This window comes from Notamacropus eugenii, chromosome 1 (genome assembly GCF_028372415.1).
Source record: "Notamacropus eugenii isolate mMacEug1 chromosome 1, mMacEug1.pri_v2, whole genome shotgun sequence".
Classification (NCBI taxonomy): domain Eukaryota; kingdom Metazoa; phylum Chordata; class Mammalia; order Diprotodontia; family Macropodidae; genus Notamacropus; species Notamacropus eugenii.
Genome location: NC_092872.1, coordinates 90,130,170 through 90,146,996, shown reverse-complemented (window position 1 = coordinate 90,146,996; position 16,827 = coordinate 90,130,170). Strand labels below are relative to the sequence as shown.

Here is a 16,827-nt window from a genome sequence, read left to right as displayed (position 1 = left end):
ATAGCATTTCAGCCCAACGTATTAAATCCTGACAACGTGAAACAACGTCTCAATCATTTACTGCTGGACAATATCTGAACTATAACAATAAGGCCTTCCTTCGTCAGGATAAGTAGCACAAACTTTTACAAACAGTAGGCTCTCAAAAATATTTTGATGAACAAATGAACAAATGAATAAACGAGTACTACTATTTATTAGGAGCTTGGGATGGTGTGGAGCTAGAGGAAAAAATAATTCTGCATGAGAGGCTACAACAAGCTAGTGCCTGTAATTCTACAGGGGAATTCAGGAAGTGGACTCAGGACGGATGCTGGTCTTTGGTTTAAGGACATGATTCTGGGTGTGGAGCACCATATCTGGAAAGAATTGCTGAGTGCATTTTGGGAGTGAGTCTGGTTTTCGGAGTGATTTCCTGCAGCATTTGTGACTGAGTGGGTGAGGGCCAAGGCAAAGGTGGAGCTTGGAGCCCAGGTTGTGTATTTGGACTGGTTATGAGACAAGTGAAGGGAGGGGATCTGGGTAAGTGTCTTGGTGCCCCATGCAGCGTGGACCAGCAGGACACAAGCAGCAGTGAGAAAGCAAAATCAGATTCTGCCTCTTACAGCATAAATGAAGTATGGAATTCTGTGCTGCTCTTAGTTTGTGTTCAGGGGTAAGGAGAAACTTAGTGCCTGAAATTAAGGGGTTTTGCGACACTGGATTTTGGTTCATGTAGTTCGGTGTTTGGCCACCCCTCTATCAAGCTGCCTGAATTTACCAAACCAACCCTCCTCTGATATGATTACAGCACAGCCAAAAAAAAAAGTAACAGATATTCAGAATATAAAACAAAAGTGGAACTCCATGGAATATAAATGCATTTAAAAAAAAAACTTTAATGGAAATGCATTATAGGAAGCTCCGTTTTAATTATATAACTAAACATTTTTCTGAACTGGTCAACTTCAACACATATATATACACACATACATATATATGTACATACACATACATGTGTGTACACACACACATACATCTCAGCACCACTATTGACAAAGAGAAAAGCCTTATCATCTTGTCCTCATTCCTCACAAGTCATTTTCCCCTCTTAGAAGATGCTCTGTTGTATGCCGATCACAGACTGAGCCCTCTACAAAGCACTAGAGAAGGGAATTCCTAATACAGAGGTTTCACAATTAAGAACTGGTCGGTTAAATACCATGTCTGTCATTAGAATATTGACGTGTAAAAGCAAACAACTTAAATTCAAATTGGCCTAGTTTCTTATGAAATATTTGTTAAGTAGGAAGGACTTGTGAATCTTTGACATTATCTTCAGAGAGTCCATGAATGTATTTGATATCACAAAAAGGTCCATACCTTCCATAAACGTCTTTGGCTTGTATAGTAAAATAATATGTGCCAGAAGACAAGAACTGAGATAAAGAACATGCCATCGGGAGAGGTAGAGCTTTAATTTCTCCTATTTTCCTCCAACTGCTTTTGCTTTTGCTAGTGGCGCTATTATCATGGCATACGTAGAGGTGATAGCTTTCCACAGGAGCACACCTGGGATTAATATGAGAAGTGTTCCATGTCAATGCTATGCCTTTTGGCTTTTGTACCCGTTTCAGTCTTAGCTCAAACTTCTGGGGAGGAACAGAGTCACTGAATTTTGTGAGAACAGGTTGCTGGGGTGGCTCTGGTAGGGAAGGAAGGTGCTCAAATGATTCCAGGACCTAAAAATAAAGAAAAAGGTTAAGTTGTATTTGGCGGAGGAAAAGTAATATAAATAAGAAACTTGTGAATAAGTACATGAAATTTTTAAAATTCCATTTTCTTACTGAAATTCATCAAAAAAAAAAGTAAATATAAACATATTCCATGGGAAGGGTGTAAAGGGGAAAATGGAAATTATCTGCTGAACTGACTGTAAAGCTTATAGGACAGACTATAAACTCAAATAGAAACATCCGTCTTTTACACAAAACTCCTTAATGGGCAGCTATAGAAAGAATTATTTCTTTATCAGAGGCAAGCAATATCCCCCCCCCCCCCCCCCCCACCACCACTGGGCAAGCAGAATTTTTGTTTATTTTGTTACCAATGCATAAATAGTGATAAAGGGCTGAATGGTATAAAATGTTTGCAATTATGCATAAGATTGCTCTAGAGTTATACAATGAACAGTTTTTGTTTCCCCGTTTACTATACTTTTCAATATAATACACCAAAGCCTCAGTTTCACATCTCACTTCGCCATCTACTCAAGTTCACTGTCTGTCTGTGCTGTGGACTTCCTCCTCCCTATTCCAGATCCACAATCTATATACACTGATCCTAAGACCTGGTTCTTCATAAGTGGCTCTTTCAGAATCTGGGTTTTAGTCCCTGGGGAAATTAATCCATTCAACATTGGAGCTCCTGACATAGTGCCTAACTTAGATGACTGGTAACTGAGTACAAACTAGCCCATCTCAGTTTACTACATTTACTGACTGGTACTAGACAGGACCATGTTCCCACCCAGCTATCTACCCAGGGCATCTTACCATCTAGCTGCCTATGACCACATACTTTAACCCCCTTCCACTCTCCAGCTCCCTAGAACACACACACATTCCTCCTTGGCCACCACTCTCCTTTATTGTTGTCTTTCTTGATAAGGATGGTTTTTTTTTTTAACTTATTTAAGTTTTCAACATTTATTTCCACAAAATTTTGAGTTTCAACTTTTCTCCCCTCCCCCCATCCCAAAATGCCGAGCATTCTAATTACCCTTATCACCAATCTGCCCTCCCTTCTAACATCCTTCCCTTCCCTTATTCCCATCTTCTCTTTTGTCCTATAGGGCAAGATAAATTTCTATACCCCATTACCTGTATTTCTTATTTCCTAGTTGTATGCAAGAACAATACTCAACAGTTGTTCCTAAAACTTTGAATTCCAACTTCTCTTTCTCCCACCCTCCCCACCCATCCCCACTGGGAAGGCAAGCAATTCAATATAGGCCATATATGTGTAGTTTTGCAAATGACTTCCATAAAAGTCATGTTGTGTAAGACTAACTATATTTCCCTCCATCCTATTCTGCCCCCTATTACTTCTATTCTCTCTTTTGACCTTGTCCTTCTCCAAGAGCGTTGACTTCTAATTGCTCCCTCCTCTCATTGTCCTCCCTTCCATCATCATCCCTACCCTGCTTATCCCCTTCTCCCCCACTTTCTTGTACTATAAGATAGGTTTTCATGCCAAAATGAGTGTACATTTTATTTCTTCCTTGAGTTGAGTGTCATGAGAGTAAGCTTCATGTATTTTCTCTCACCTCCCCTTTTTCCCTCCACTGAAAAGTCTTTTACTTGCCTCTTTTATGAGAGATAATTTGCCCTATTCCATTTCTCTCTTTCTCCTCCCAATATATTCCTTTCTCACCCCTTAATTTCATTTTTTAGATATGATCCCCTCCTATTCAACTCACCCTGTACTCTCTGCCTCTGGCTCTCTCTCTCTCTCTGTGTATGCATAATCCCACCAACTACCCAGATACTGACAAAAGTTTCAAGAGTTACAAATATTGTCTTTCCATGTAGGAATGTAAACAGTTCAACTTTAGTAAGTCCCTTATGACTTCTCTTTGCTGTTCACCTTTTCATGCTTCTCTTCATTCTTGTGTTTGAAAGTCAAATTTTCTTTTCAGCTCTGGTCTTTTCATCAAGAATGCTTGAAAGTCCTCTGTTTCACTGAAAGACCATTTTTTCCCTTGAAGTATTATACTCAGTTTTGCTGGGTAGGCGATTCTTGGTTTTAGGCCTAGTTCCTTTGACTTCTGGAATATCATATTCCAGACCCTTTGATCCCTTAACGTAGAAGCTGCTAGATCTTGTGTTATCCTGATTGTATTTCCACAATACTCAAATTGTTTCTTTCTAGCTGCTTGCAATATTTTCTCCTTGACCTGGGAACTCTGGAATTTGGCTACAATGTTCCTAGGAGTTTCTTTTTTTGGGTCTCTTTCAGGAGGTGAAGGGTGGATTCTTTCAATATTTATTTTACCCCTGGTTCTAGAATGTCAGGGCAGTTTTCCTTGATAATTTCATGAAAGATGATGTCTAGGCTCTTTTTTTGATCATAGCTTTCAGGTAGTCCCATAATTTTTATATTGTCTTTCCTGGATCTATTTTCCATGTCAGCTGTTTTTCCAATGAGATACTTCACATTATCTTCCATTTTTTCATTCTTTTGGTTTTGTTTTGTGATTTCCTGGTTCCTCATAAAATCATTAGCCTCCATCTGTTCCATTCTAATTTTTAAAGAACTATTTTCTTCAGTGAGCTTTTGAACCTCCTCTTCCATTTGGCTAATTCTGCTTTTTAAAGCATTCTTCTCCTCGTTGGCTTTTTGAACCTCTTTTGCCAATTAAGTTAGCCTATTTTTAAAGGCGTTATTTTCTTCAGCATTTTTTTGGGGTCTCCTTCAGCAAGTTGCTGACCTGCTTTTCATGATTTTTTGGATCTCTCTCATTTCTCTTCCCAATTTTTCTTCCACCTCTCTTGATTTTCAAAATCCTTTTTGAGCTCTTCCACGGCCTAAGACCATTGAATATTTATTTTGGATGTTTGGGATACAGAAGCCTTGATTTTTATGTCTTTCCCTGATGATAAGGATTGTCCTTTCTCACTGGAAAGGATGGGAGAAGATATCTGCTCACCAAGAAAGTAACCTTCTATAAGTCTTACTTTTTTCCCCCCTTTTTTGGGCATTTTCCCAACTAGCTACTGGACTTTTGGGTCCTTTGTCAAGCATAGGGTATATTCTGAAGGTCTGTAAGATCTCAGTTCCTCCAAAGTGGTACAATCAAGTGTGTACACTAGTCTGGGAGCAAGAAGAAACTTCTGTGCCCAGAATCCGAGTGATAAGAGTTTTGTCTTCACAACCACCTTGCCTCCAGTTCAAGCCAGTACTGGGGGGCTGAGATTCAAATAAGCTGTGGGTGCAGGGCGGCCATTCAGTGTGAGATAAAGATCAGGTGCTCAAATTCCTTAGGAGCATCAGGTGGAGGCAGGGCCGCTACACAGAGCTGAAGTAAGAATCAGCTGCTCAGAGCCCCCATGGTTTTTACGATCCAACAATGGATGCGGGCTGCTGTAGGGGCTGCTGTAGAAGCTGCTGCCACTTGCCTGATGCGGCCTCTGGCTGTAGCTATGGGAAGGCCCTTTTCCCTTTTTGGCCAGCTGACAAAACCCTCTCACTGACCTTTGGTGCCTGTGGGTTGAGGGATCTGTGAATTGCTGCTACTGTGACTGGGGATTCCGCGACTGGGGATTCCATCCCCAGGTCTGCTTGAGTCCTGTCTTCCTCCCAGAGCCGCACCGCACAGCCAAGGCTGGGGTGGGTGTGACAGACATTTCCCGTCGGCCTTTCAGGTCACCCTGGGCTAGAAATCTCCTTTACTCTGTTGTTCTGTGGCTTCTGCTGCTCTAGAATTGCTTGAGACTCTTTCTTTACAGGTATTTTATAGGCTCTGGGGTAAGAGCTAGCAGTATGTGCATCTTTCTACTCTACCATCTTGGCTTCCACCATGTGAACTCTTTGAGGCAGGAATTATCTCTTTTTAAAAAAAAAATATTTAGTATTTTGCTTTTCCCCAACTACATGTAAAAATAATTTTTAGCATTATTTCTTAAATTTTGAGTTCCAAATTCTCCCCTTCCTCCAGTCTCCCTCACTGAAGAAGGAAAGAAATTTTAGATGGGATATATATACATGTGCAGTCATGCAAAACATACTTCCATATTAGTCACATTGTGAAAGAAAACAAAGGAAAAAACCTCAAGAAATATAAGCAGAAATTTGGAAAACCATTTTTACAGCCAAGGTTTCTAATAGAGGCCTCATTTCTAAAATACATAGAAAACTGAGTCAAGTTTATAAGAATTACAAGTCATTCCCAAATTGATAAATGGTCAAAGGATATGAATAGGCAGTTTTTAGAAGAAATTAAAGCTATTTATAGTCATAAGAAAAATGAATCACTACTGATTAGAGAAATGCAAATTAAAAACAACTCTGAGGTATTACTTCACACCTATCAAACTGGCTAATATGACAAAAAAGGAAAATGATAAATATCGGAGAAGATGTGGGAAAAGTGGAACACTACTACATTCATTGCTGGTGGAGTTCTGAACTAATCCAACCATTTTGGAGATCAATTTGGAAGTATGTCCAGAAGGTTATAAAACTGTGCATACCCCTTGATCCAGCAATACCTCTATTAGGTTTGAATCCCAAAGAGATCATAAGAAAGAGAAAAGGACCCACATGTAAAAAATATTTATCACAGCTCTGTCTGTGGTGGCAAAGAATGGAAATTGAAGGGATGTCCATCAACTGGGGAATGGCTGAACAAGTTGTGGTATGTAATGGGATACTATTTTTCTCTAAGAAATGATGAGCAGGCAAATTTCAGAAAAACCTAGAGAGACTTACATGAATATTGATGCTGGGTGAAGTGAGCAGATCCAGGAGAACATTGTACATCGTAACAATGACACTGGGCAATGATTAACTATGATTGACTTAGCTCCTCTCAGCAACACATTCAACACAATTCCAAAAGACTTATGAGGGGAAATGCTATCTACATCCAGAGAAAGAACTATGAAGTCTGAATGCAGATCGAAGCATACTATTTTCTCCTTTTTCTTGTGTTTTTTCCCTTTTGTTCTGATTCTTCTTTCAGAACATGACTAACATGGAAATATGTTTAATATGATTGTACATGTACAGCTTATATCAGACTGCATGCTGTCTTGGAGATGGGGGAGTAGAAAGTTGGAAAAAAATTTGCACCCCAAAATCTTGTAAAAGCCAATGTCGAAAAGTAAAAATAAGTATTTTTTTTCTGAGGGAAAATAAAGAATGTAAAAAAATGTTTTGATCTGCATTCAGACTCCATCAGTTCTTTCTCCAGGGAATGGATAGCATTTTTCATCCTAAGTTCTTCAGAACTGCCTTGGATTCTTGTATTGCTGAGAATACCTAAGTCATTTACAGTTGATCACCATATATTATAGCTGTTACTATGAACAATATTTTCCTGGTTCTGCTCATTTCATTTTGCATCAGTTATATAACTCTTTTCCAGGCTTTTCTCAAAGTATCCTGCTTATCATTTCTTACAGAACAACAGTATTCCATCACAAATATATAGCAGAACTTGTGCAGTCATTCCCCAATTGATGGACATTCCCTTGATTTCCAATTCTTTGCCATCACACACTGAGCTGCTATAAATATTTTTGTACATATTAACTTTTTCCTTTTTATCTCTTTCAGATACAGACCTAGTAGTATAGTGGCATTGCTGGGTCAAAGGGTATTCACAGTTGTCTAGCCCTTTGGGGACAGGGCTAGTTTCAGATCACTCTAGAATGGTTGGATCAGTTCACACCTCCACCAACAGTGCATTACAGTCCCAATTTTCTCATATCCCCCTCCAGCATTTGCCTTTTTCCTTTTCTGTCATATTAGCCAATCCGATGGGTATGAAGTGGTACCTTGGAATTGTTTTAATTTGCACTTCCTTAATCAACAGTGGTTTAGAACATTTTTTCATATGAAAAAAGATATCTTTGATTACTTCATCTGAAAACTGTTCATACCAGACCGTTTATCAATTGGGAATGGCTCTTATTTTTACGTATTCGACTCAGTTCTCTATATATTTAAGACATGAGCCATTTATCAAGAGAAATTTGCTATAAATTCTTTCCCCAGTTATTACGCGTTGTATTCCCCTCCACATCCTTTTCTCCCATTTACTCTTTCTCTTCTTTCACCCTGTCCATCCTCAAAAATGTTATGCTTCTGACTAGTGCCTTTCCCAAAATTCACCCTATCAGCCCATCTTCCCTTTTCATCCCCTTCCTCTCCTACTATTCCTAATGTCCTGTAGGGTAAGATAGATTTCTATATTCAACTGAGTGTGTATGTTATACCTTCCTTGAGTCAAATCTAATGAGAATAAGGTTCAAGCAATGCTCAATCCCCCCTGCCCCTATTTTTCCTTTACTGTAATAGGTCTTTTGTTTCTCTTTTATGTGAGATAATTTATCCCATTCTATCTCTCTCTTTTCCTAGTGCATTCCTCTTTTTTGCCCCTTTTATTTTTTAGATATCATTCCATCATACGCAACTCTCACCTATGTCTTGCATTTACATATACTCCTTCTAAATGCCCTAATAATGAGAAAATTCTTCATTTACAAGTACTATCTTCCCATGGAGAAATATAAACTGTTTCACCTTACTGAATCCATTTTCTCTTTCCTGTTTACCTTTATATGCTTGAGTCTTGTATCTGAAATTCAAATTTTCTATTCAGCTCTGGTCTTTTCATCAGGAATGAAATTCAATGAAAGTGTTCTATTTTGTGGAATATCCATTTCCCCCCTTGAAGCATCAGTGTTGCTGGTAATTTTTGGTTGTAATCCCTAGCTCCTTTGCCCTCCAGAATATTGTATTCTAAGACCTCTAATACTTTAATGTAGAAGCTGCTAAATCTTGTGTTCTCCTGACCTTAGCTCCACAATAATTGAATTGTTTCTTTCTGGCTATTTTGTGTTATTTTCTCCTTTACCTAGGAACACTGGAATTTAGCTATAAAATTCCTGGGACTTTTCATTTTAGGATCTCTTTCAGGATGTGATTGGGGGATTCATTTAATTTCATTTTACCCTCTGGTTTCAGAATATCAGAACAGTTTTCCTTGATTTCTTGAAAAATCATATCTAGACTCTTTGCATGGCTTTTAGGATGCCCAATAATTCTTAAATTATCTTTCCTGGATCTATTTCCAGGTCAGTCTTTCCAATGAGGTATTTCACACTTTCTTCTATTTTTTTCATTCTTTTGACTTTTTAAAAATTGTTTCTTGATGTCTCATACAGTCATTAGCTTCCACCTGTCCAATTCTAATTTTTAAGGAATTATTTTCTTCAGTGAACTTCTGCATATCTTTTGTCATTTATCTAGTTCTGCTTTTTTAAGGCATTCTTCTCTTCATGGGATTTTTGTGGCTCTTGACCATTTGGCCTATTCTGTTTTTAAAGTGCTATCTTCTTTAGTATTTTTTTGTTCCTCTTTTACCAAGTTTTTCCAGAATTTTCTTGCATCATTCATTTATTTTCCCAATTTTTCCTCTACCTCATTTATTTGATTTTTAAAGTCCATCTGGAGCTCTTCCATGACCTGAGACCAATCTGCATTCTTTCTTGAGGATTTGAATGTAGCAATTTTGACTTTGTTGTCATCTTCTGAATTTGTGTTTTGGTGTTCCCAGTCATCACAGTAACTTTCTACAGTCAAGATCCTTTTTTGGTTTTTGCTCATTCTCCCAACCTATTTCTTGGTTTTTAACTCTATGCTGAAGTAGGGCTTTGCTCCTGGGGTGAAGGGGTTAGTATCCCAACTTTAGGTTTTTTGTGTGGATGTTTTCAGAAATAATTATGGGGACTTGCAAGTTTTTGGTTCTTCCCATGTGGTATGATCTAAGGACTGTTTACTACTCTCTTGGCCTGTGCTGTGGTCTGTGTGAGACCATATGTACTCTTTCTGCCCTGGTCACTAGGACCAGGGTTCCAACTCCCTAGAGGCTGCAAGTTCTGGTGTGCTCTGGCTCCTCCTTACCCTGGGACTGCAATCCAGATCTGAGTATGGGTAATGTAACAGAGTCCTGTGCCCAGTGCCAGCAAAGGGAGCCCTGTAATCTCCTTCTGACCATTTTGTGACCCCCTTACCATCTGTGGGCTGACACAGCTCCAAAACACCTGATTCAGTTGTTCCTAGGGCCTGCTCCTGGTTTGCTTGGGCACCTCCTGTGCTGCTATAGCCTGTGCTCTCTTCTCACCTTAGTGTGACAGAACTTTTCCTGCCAACCTTCTAAGCTGTCTTGGGCTGAACAATTGTTTCACACCATCCTTTCATGGGTTTTGCCATTGCAGAATTTGTTTTGAAGTGCTTCAAAGTTGTGGAGAGGGAAATCTGAGAGAGCTCAGGAAAGTTCCGGCCTTTTTGGCTTTGCCCCTAGGAACTCTCTCTTTTAAAAATTTGTTTGTATCCCTGTTATTTAGCACAATGCCTGACACATAGTAAGAACTTAATACATGCTCCATTCATTTATTCTTTCATCATTGCAGTGGGAAAAAAATGATGAGAAGAGGCAGAGAACTGTATCCTCAATGAAAGGTTCCTTTTGGTCTTAACTTTGGTCAGAGACGAGCAGGCCTGTGCACTGGCTGGAAAAGGTACAAAATTGAACATCTATTTAAAGCAGTTGTACTCTAGAGTCTCATAGTCATGCAGTTTCTTTCATTCAATAAACAGTAAGTGTTTACTCTGTTCTAGACATTGTGCCAGTGCACAAAGATAAACAGTATGTATTTTAGTTTTTCAAAAACTGGCTAAGGAATTAAGATTCAAAACCTTGTCAAGTTCTTCTTAATTCACTTGGCCTTGGTCTATATGTCCTCCCATGTTTCTTTGTATTCTTGATTCAAGTTTGTTTTACATAGTACCATTCCATTATATTTGTGTACCACAATTTGTTTAGCTATTTCCCAAGAGATGAACATCCAGCTGTTTTTTGCTTCAAACAACAAAAAAAAGTGCTGCTATAGACCAATTGTATAATAAGGTAAGGTCAAAATGAGTATGGGATGTAGACATACATAAAGGATGATACTACAAGTAAGTTAGGGGAGTATGGAATAGTTTACCTGTCAGATCTATAGATTAAGTGAAGAACTTTTGACCAAGCAAAAGATAGAACATTAGAAGATGTAAAATGGATAATTTTGATTACATTAAACTAAAAAGTTTTTACATAAATAAAAGCAATGCAGCCAAAATGAAAAGGAAAGCAGAAAACTGGGAATTTTTTTTTTTTGTTACAAATTTCTCTGATAAAGGCTTCAGGTCTCAAATATATAGAGAATGGACTCAAATTTATAAGAATACAAGTCATTCCCCAATTGATACATGGTTAAGGGATGTAAACAGGCAGCTTACAGATGAAGAAATCAAAGCTATCTACAGTCATATAAAAAAATGCTCTAAATCACTGATTAGAGAAATGCAAATTAAAACAACGTAGAGGTACTACCTCACACCTAACAGACTGGCTGATATGACAAAAGGAAAATGACTAATGTTGGAGGGGATGTGAGAAAATTGGGACAGTGATGTATTGTTGGTGGAGTTGTGAATTCCAACCAGTTGTGACCTAACCAATCTGGACAGCAATTTGGAACTAGGCCCAAATGGCTAGAAAAATGAGCATATACTACTAGGTCAATATCCCAAAAACATAAAAAAAAGGCAAAGGACTATATTTACAGAAATATTTATAGCAGTTCTTTTTTGTGATGGCAAAGAATTGGAAACTGAGGGGATAGCCATCCATTGGGGAATGGCTAAACAAGTTCTGCTATATGATCGTAATGGAATAATATTGTGCTGTAATAATGATGAGCTTACATAAACTGATGTGAAGTGAGTAGAACCAGGGGAACAGTAACAGCAATAACATACAATGGTTAACTGTGAACAACTTAGCTATTCTCGGCAATACAGTGATCTAAGACAATTCTGAAGGACTCATGAAGGAAAATGCTAGCTACCTCCAGAGCAAGAATTTATGGAGTCTGAATGCAGATCAAAGCATATTTTTTAAAGTTTATTTTTTTGTCTGTCTTTTCTTTCCCAACATGACTAATATGAAAATAAGCTTTGCATGACTACAAACGTATAACCTATCTTAGGGAAGGGGAAAGAAAGGGAAAGAGGGAGAGAATTTGGAACTCAAAATTTTTTTAAAAAATGAATGCTAAAATTTTTTGCATGTAATTAAAAAAAGTTAAGTGCCACTATGAATATACTGGTACAGTACATGTCTAACAATGGGACCTTACTCAAAGGCTTAAAATATTTTTTGTCATTTTCAAGGCATAATTCCAAATTTCTTTCCAGATTGGTTGGATCAATTTACAGTTGCACCAACAGTGCATTTATGTGCCTATCTTTTCACAGGTTCAACAATCACCATTCCTGTTTTGTCATCTTTGCCAATTTCCTGGGTATAAGGTGTTTTGATTTGCATTTCTCTTATTTTTTGTAATTTGGAATACTTACATATGTTTGGGGTTTTTTCAGGTTTAAAAATTTTTATTTTAAATATTGTGCATTCCCATTCCAATAATTAAAATCATTTTAACAACAAAAAAGTTGCATGCTGATTAACTGCATTTTAACATTAACATGCTTTCCAGGATCTTAGCACGGCTTTTCATTTTACTCTGTTAACTAAAGTTACTGTTCCTGAGCCCAGAACCAAAACTAGCCAGACAGATGAAAAAGCAGCAAAACACAGCCTGTATTCAGTGTCTTGATTCTTTTTCCATTTTGATATTGAAAGTGGCAGCACAATTATGTAAATTTTATCCCGACTCTTTATATCTTAAAAAGTTAAACAGCTAAAATAAGAAAATTAAAAAAGGCTTGTGGAATAAACAAGTGTATATTGGCAGGGCAGATTTCATTATCATTTATCTGTTTCTCCTGTTCAATACTTTCTTTTGAAAACAGTGATTTAATTTTTTTTTTATTGTGCCGTTAAGTGCAGGTGAGACCATGTCATTCCCCTATCCACTAAACTCCAGGAGATCCCTGTTGTCTCCAGGATCAAAGGCTTTTAAAGCCCTTTATAAGCAGGCCCCCTTCCTACCTTTCCAGTCTCCTTACCCTTTCACATACCATGATACTTGTAATGATTTTGTTTTTACAAGTTTTTCAGTCTCACCAATGACTTCTTAACCATTAGAACCAACCACATTTTTCAGTTCCGGTCCTCTCTGACTTCTCTGCAGATTCTCAGATGTTAATCAGCCCTTCCCTACCAGATATTATCTTCTCCCTTCCTTCAGACACATAGTTCTTTTACTTCTCCTTCACTAGAACCTCTTCCCAGCCTCTTAATGGGGGTATTTTTTAAGGATTTATCATTGGCTGTCTTCTGTGTGTTTATCTCCTTGGTAAGCTCACTGATTCCTCTGGCTCTAATGACCACCCATCTAACGTTGATGACTTCCAAATTTCTATCTCTCCTGAGCTTTAAGAATTGCATTTCCAGCTGGACGTTGCACTGCTGTCCCAAATTCTACATGTCCAAAACTGCACTTTTCTCTTTCCCAGTGCCTAGCACAGTATCTCTGACACAACAGGATGAAAGTAAGGCAATAAAGGCTTGTTAACTGATTTCCCCCAAACCTTCTTCCTTGAAACAAAAGAAATTTTTGGCCTTAGGCCATGTTCTTTACTCAATTAGAAACACTGGGAGTCCCTTTGACTTCATACTTTCTTTTCAGCCCTCTTATCCAATCAGCTGCCAAGTGAGTTGCAGTTTTTCTCATGTCCATTTTATGTTCTTCATTCATACGGACAGCACTCCAATAAAGGCCCTAAGCAAAGGTCGAGACTTACTGCAGTGGCCTTCTCAGCAACAGTCTATTCTCTGCCCACTATATTCCATGCCAGAAGAATCTTCCTTACTTTTGAGCTAGGAACATTTCTCTTACCCGAAGATTAAAGATGGAAGATCTCCTTACAGAGATAATGACCAGTATCCCAAACCTTCCACATGTGGTACCATTATACCTTCCTATTTTATTTTACTCTCTTCCACACAACACACTCCATATTCCAACCATATCCCTGCTTCAAATTTCTGCCTCGCTTTCGACCCTCTGTACTTCTGCTCACTTCCAAGCTTCTTGCCTAGAATATCCTCATCCCCTTCAATCCTATTGACTTTGTATCACCCTTTAAAACCCGACTCAAATGTCACTTTCTCCAAAAGCCTTTCCTGATTCCCAAATATAACAAGCTCTTCCTCCTCTCAATGTTTTGTAAATCACTGGTATTATAAAATGATATGGTAATTATTTGTGTTTTATTCCCTATTAGATTTTTTAAACTCCATTAGGGCAGGGTCTGTGTCTTACCTAAACTCTGCATCCTGCCCAGCGACTAGCACAGTGTTTAGCACACTAATAAATGATGAATAAACCAAAAAATGGTTACTGTGGTTGTTGCGACAGTTCTTAAACTTTAAGAGATATTCCCAGTACTTAGTTATTTTTTTTTTTACTTTCCTTTGTGGCAACCATTCCTACTTAGTTCATATATCAAGACCTTGCATCTTCTGAATAAGATTTTATATCTTTAATATTCTCATTCCTTCATGAAGTCATGCAGCATTAATTCTATACATAACTAATTACTAAATCTTTAAAATATATATCAAATTTCTATAATGATCACATAATCTTTAACAAGTACCTGTGTTGAATCTTGTACCACTGAGTTCTTCTCCTTCAAGTTTTCACTGGTTGCTACAGGTAAGGCCAGGACTTCTACTAAAGTTTCTGAAAATAATAATAGTTTCAGTGGTATAATCCCATTTGCAGTAATTACTAATATAATAATCTCTAGGAAAGCAAAGCTTCTATTGTATTAAATGTTTCATAGAAGCTAAGTTGTATGCAAAAATTGAAGAACAAATAAAACAGAAAAAAATTAAAAATTGTTCAAGATATGTTTCCTCTGGAAGAATTTTCCTTCAGAATGATTAAATTTTCCCCAACAGAGTAGTCCTAGGATTTTCAGTGAGTTTTTGTTAAGTACCCAGCAGTGTGCTAGAATCATTATAGGATGATGACATCAAAATTTGTGACCTCAAGAAACTTCTAATAATAACGGGAAAACAAGAACTGAATGCCAAAGATGAAAAATGGAATAAACCTATTTTTACACCTCTGTTTTTCTCAGACAAAGTAAAGCTTTGTAGAATATGTGTACGGCAGAGTTGTGAGGTGTACAAGTACCTTCTTTGGTAAGAAGACTGGATTTACCAAATGTGCTCATGTTGGGGAGTAGAAAAGGCTGAATGGATAACCTGGAGCCAGCTGATCAAAATCCATGAAGGCAAGGAGTTTGAATACACTGCAACAAGCAACTATCAGCCTAATTTCTTATACAGAGATTTTAAATGATGAAGGGGCATATGTAATAAAATTAATCTGGTAACAATGTCTTAACAAGGTAAAGACCAGAAGACCAGACAGGAAATAACAAGAGGTGAAGTGCTGAGTACTTCTGATCTATATTCTCATGGAATGAGTTGAAGGAAGAAAAGAGAGCCTGAAAACATGATTGGAAAAAAAATCCAAGAATATTCTGCACTGAAAAATAAAGCACGTACATTGAAATGAATGTGTTTAGAGAAAAAATACCAGCATGATAAAATAGCAACAAAAGTATTCAAAATACATAAGATAAAATTTGTATAATTAAACTTAAAGAGTACTAGCACTAAAGTTCTGAATTCTCTACAAGTTGCACCATGGGAGGTGGAAGCTGCTTGACGATGAATGCTCATTGATTCTGTATTTCTGAAGTAATTAGGTGGAACACTGAATAGAGAGCAGGATTTGGAGCCAGAAGACCTGGGTTCAGATCCGTCCTTAGATACTATCTGTGGGAGTTGGGCAAAACACTTCATCTCAGTTTCCTCATCTGTAACATGAGGATAATAAAAGCACTTAGCTCACAAGGTTGTCGGGAGGTTGTTGAGATAATATTTGCAAAGTACTTTATAAAATGAGATATTTGTATCATGCTTAAAGCACTGTGTAAAAGGAGCTACTATTATTTAAATGTTCTTTCTGAGTAGGTTTTTCTTGAATGATCTGCTCTCTAACTGTTCAATTTTTAAATATTGTTACTAAGTGCTGGCAGTGTTCCCACTAATGCGTTTTTTTAAATTCCACAGGCAGACAATCCTTTCAATTTTTTGTTCTAGAGTCCTTACACAGGGTAAAAAGTCTCATGGCTTACTGATTTTATGGAGCACAGATGCTCCCAACAGCACTTAGTTAGTTCCTGATACCACTTTGCGTGTCACCTATCTGAATGCATACTCCCCAGCTGTCTAATCTCAGACTGACTTGTTCCCGATTCACCACACATAAAGGATGTGTTCAGCTGCAAGGGCAACACAACTGGTACAAATGATAAGAAAAACCATGAAACCACCGGACAGCGTGGCCATGTTTCAGAAGAACGAGTGTTCCAGGAACATATCCTATCTTTGTTTTCCTGATAAGTTTTCTGGATAAGCTTAAGAACTCTATAACTTTCTGGCCCAAGTTCGACTCAGAATTGAAGCTCCAACAACTTCTCCTGGAAAGAGGTGAGGTGAATTTCTAAAACCTCACCTAAGTGACAATTAAAGAAGCAAATATCTCATCTTCTGGAATGATTAGGGAACAAGCTGCTAGAGGAGATGGGGAGGTGACAGATCCAGCCCACAAGCATAGCTGCCAGAAATGCAAATGCAAAATTTGACTTTAGAGAAGCATAGTGTCCAGAATCAGGAAGGTCAAATTTCCCAGTGTACTCTGTCCTGGTCAAAGCAAAACTGAAGTACTGTCCTCTCTTTAGGAAGGACACTGACAAGCTGAAACCACACATCTGGCTATAAAAGTGAGCTGAAGGAACTGGGGGTGCTTTTCCTGAAGAAAAGAAAACTTAACCTGAGCATGGCAGCTATGCCTTCAGATGTATGAAGCACTATCATGTAGAAGAATGTCAACTTAGTCTAAGGAATAAGGAGCAACAGGTAAAAGTTGTAGTTCAAACATTAATATAAACATTCCTCAGTCTTCCATCACTTCACTTTTAAAAAAAAGACTACTTCTTTTGCTTAAACCACAAGTAGTGGGATCA

The 16,827-nt window shown here is 37.9% G+C and overlaps 1 protein-coding gene across 11 annotated transcripts in view; it reads right to left on the bottom strand.

Moving 5' to 3' along the window:
• Positions 1 to 858: 858 nt before the first annotated feature.
• The window catches only part of ATF7IP2 (activating transcription factor 7 interacting protein 2), a 90,214-nt gene continuing 74,245 nt past the window's right edge, over positions 859 to 16,827 (bottom strand). For 7 of the 11 annotated variants that reach the window (XM_072608947.1, XM_072608982.1, XM_072608992.1 and 4 more), the window contains 2 exons: positions 14,380 to 14,465; positions 859 to 1,721 (listed from right to left, as the gene is read on the bottom strand). In XM_072608947.1, coding sequence (XP_072465048.1) covers positions 1,281 to 1,721; positions 14,380 to 14,465 — 527 coding nt within the window. In that variant the 3' untranslated portion in view covers positions 859 to 1,280. Of the gene's footprint in view, positions 1,722 to 10,134; positions 10,281 to 14,379; positions 14,466 to 16,827 lie in introns of those variants that run through there. The other 4 variants (XM_072609008.1, XM_072609027.1, XM_072609039.1 and 1 more) reach the window with 1 other exon arrangement.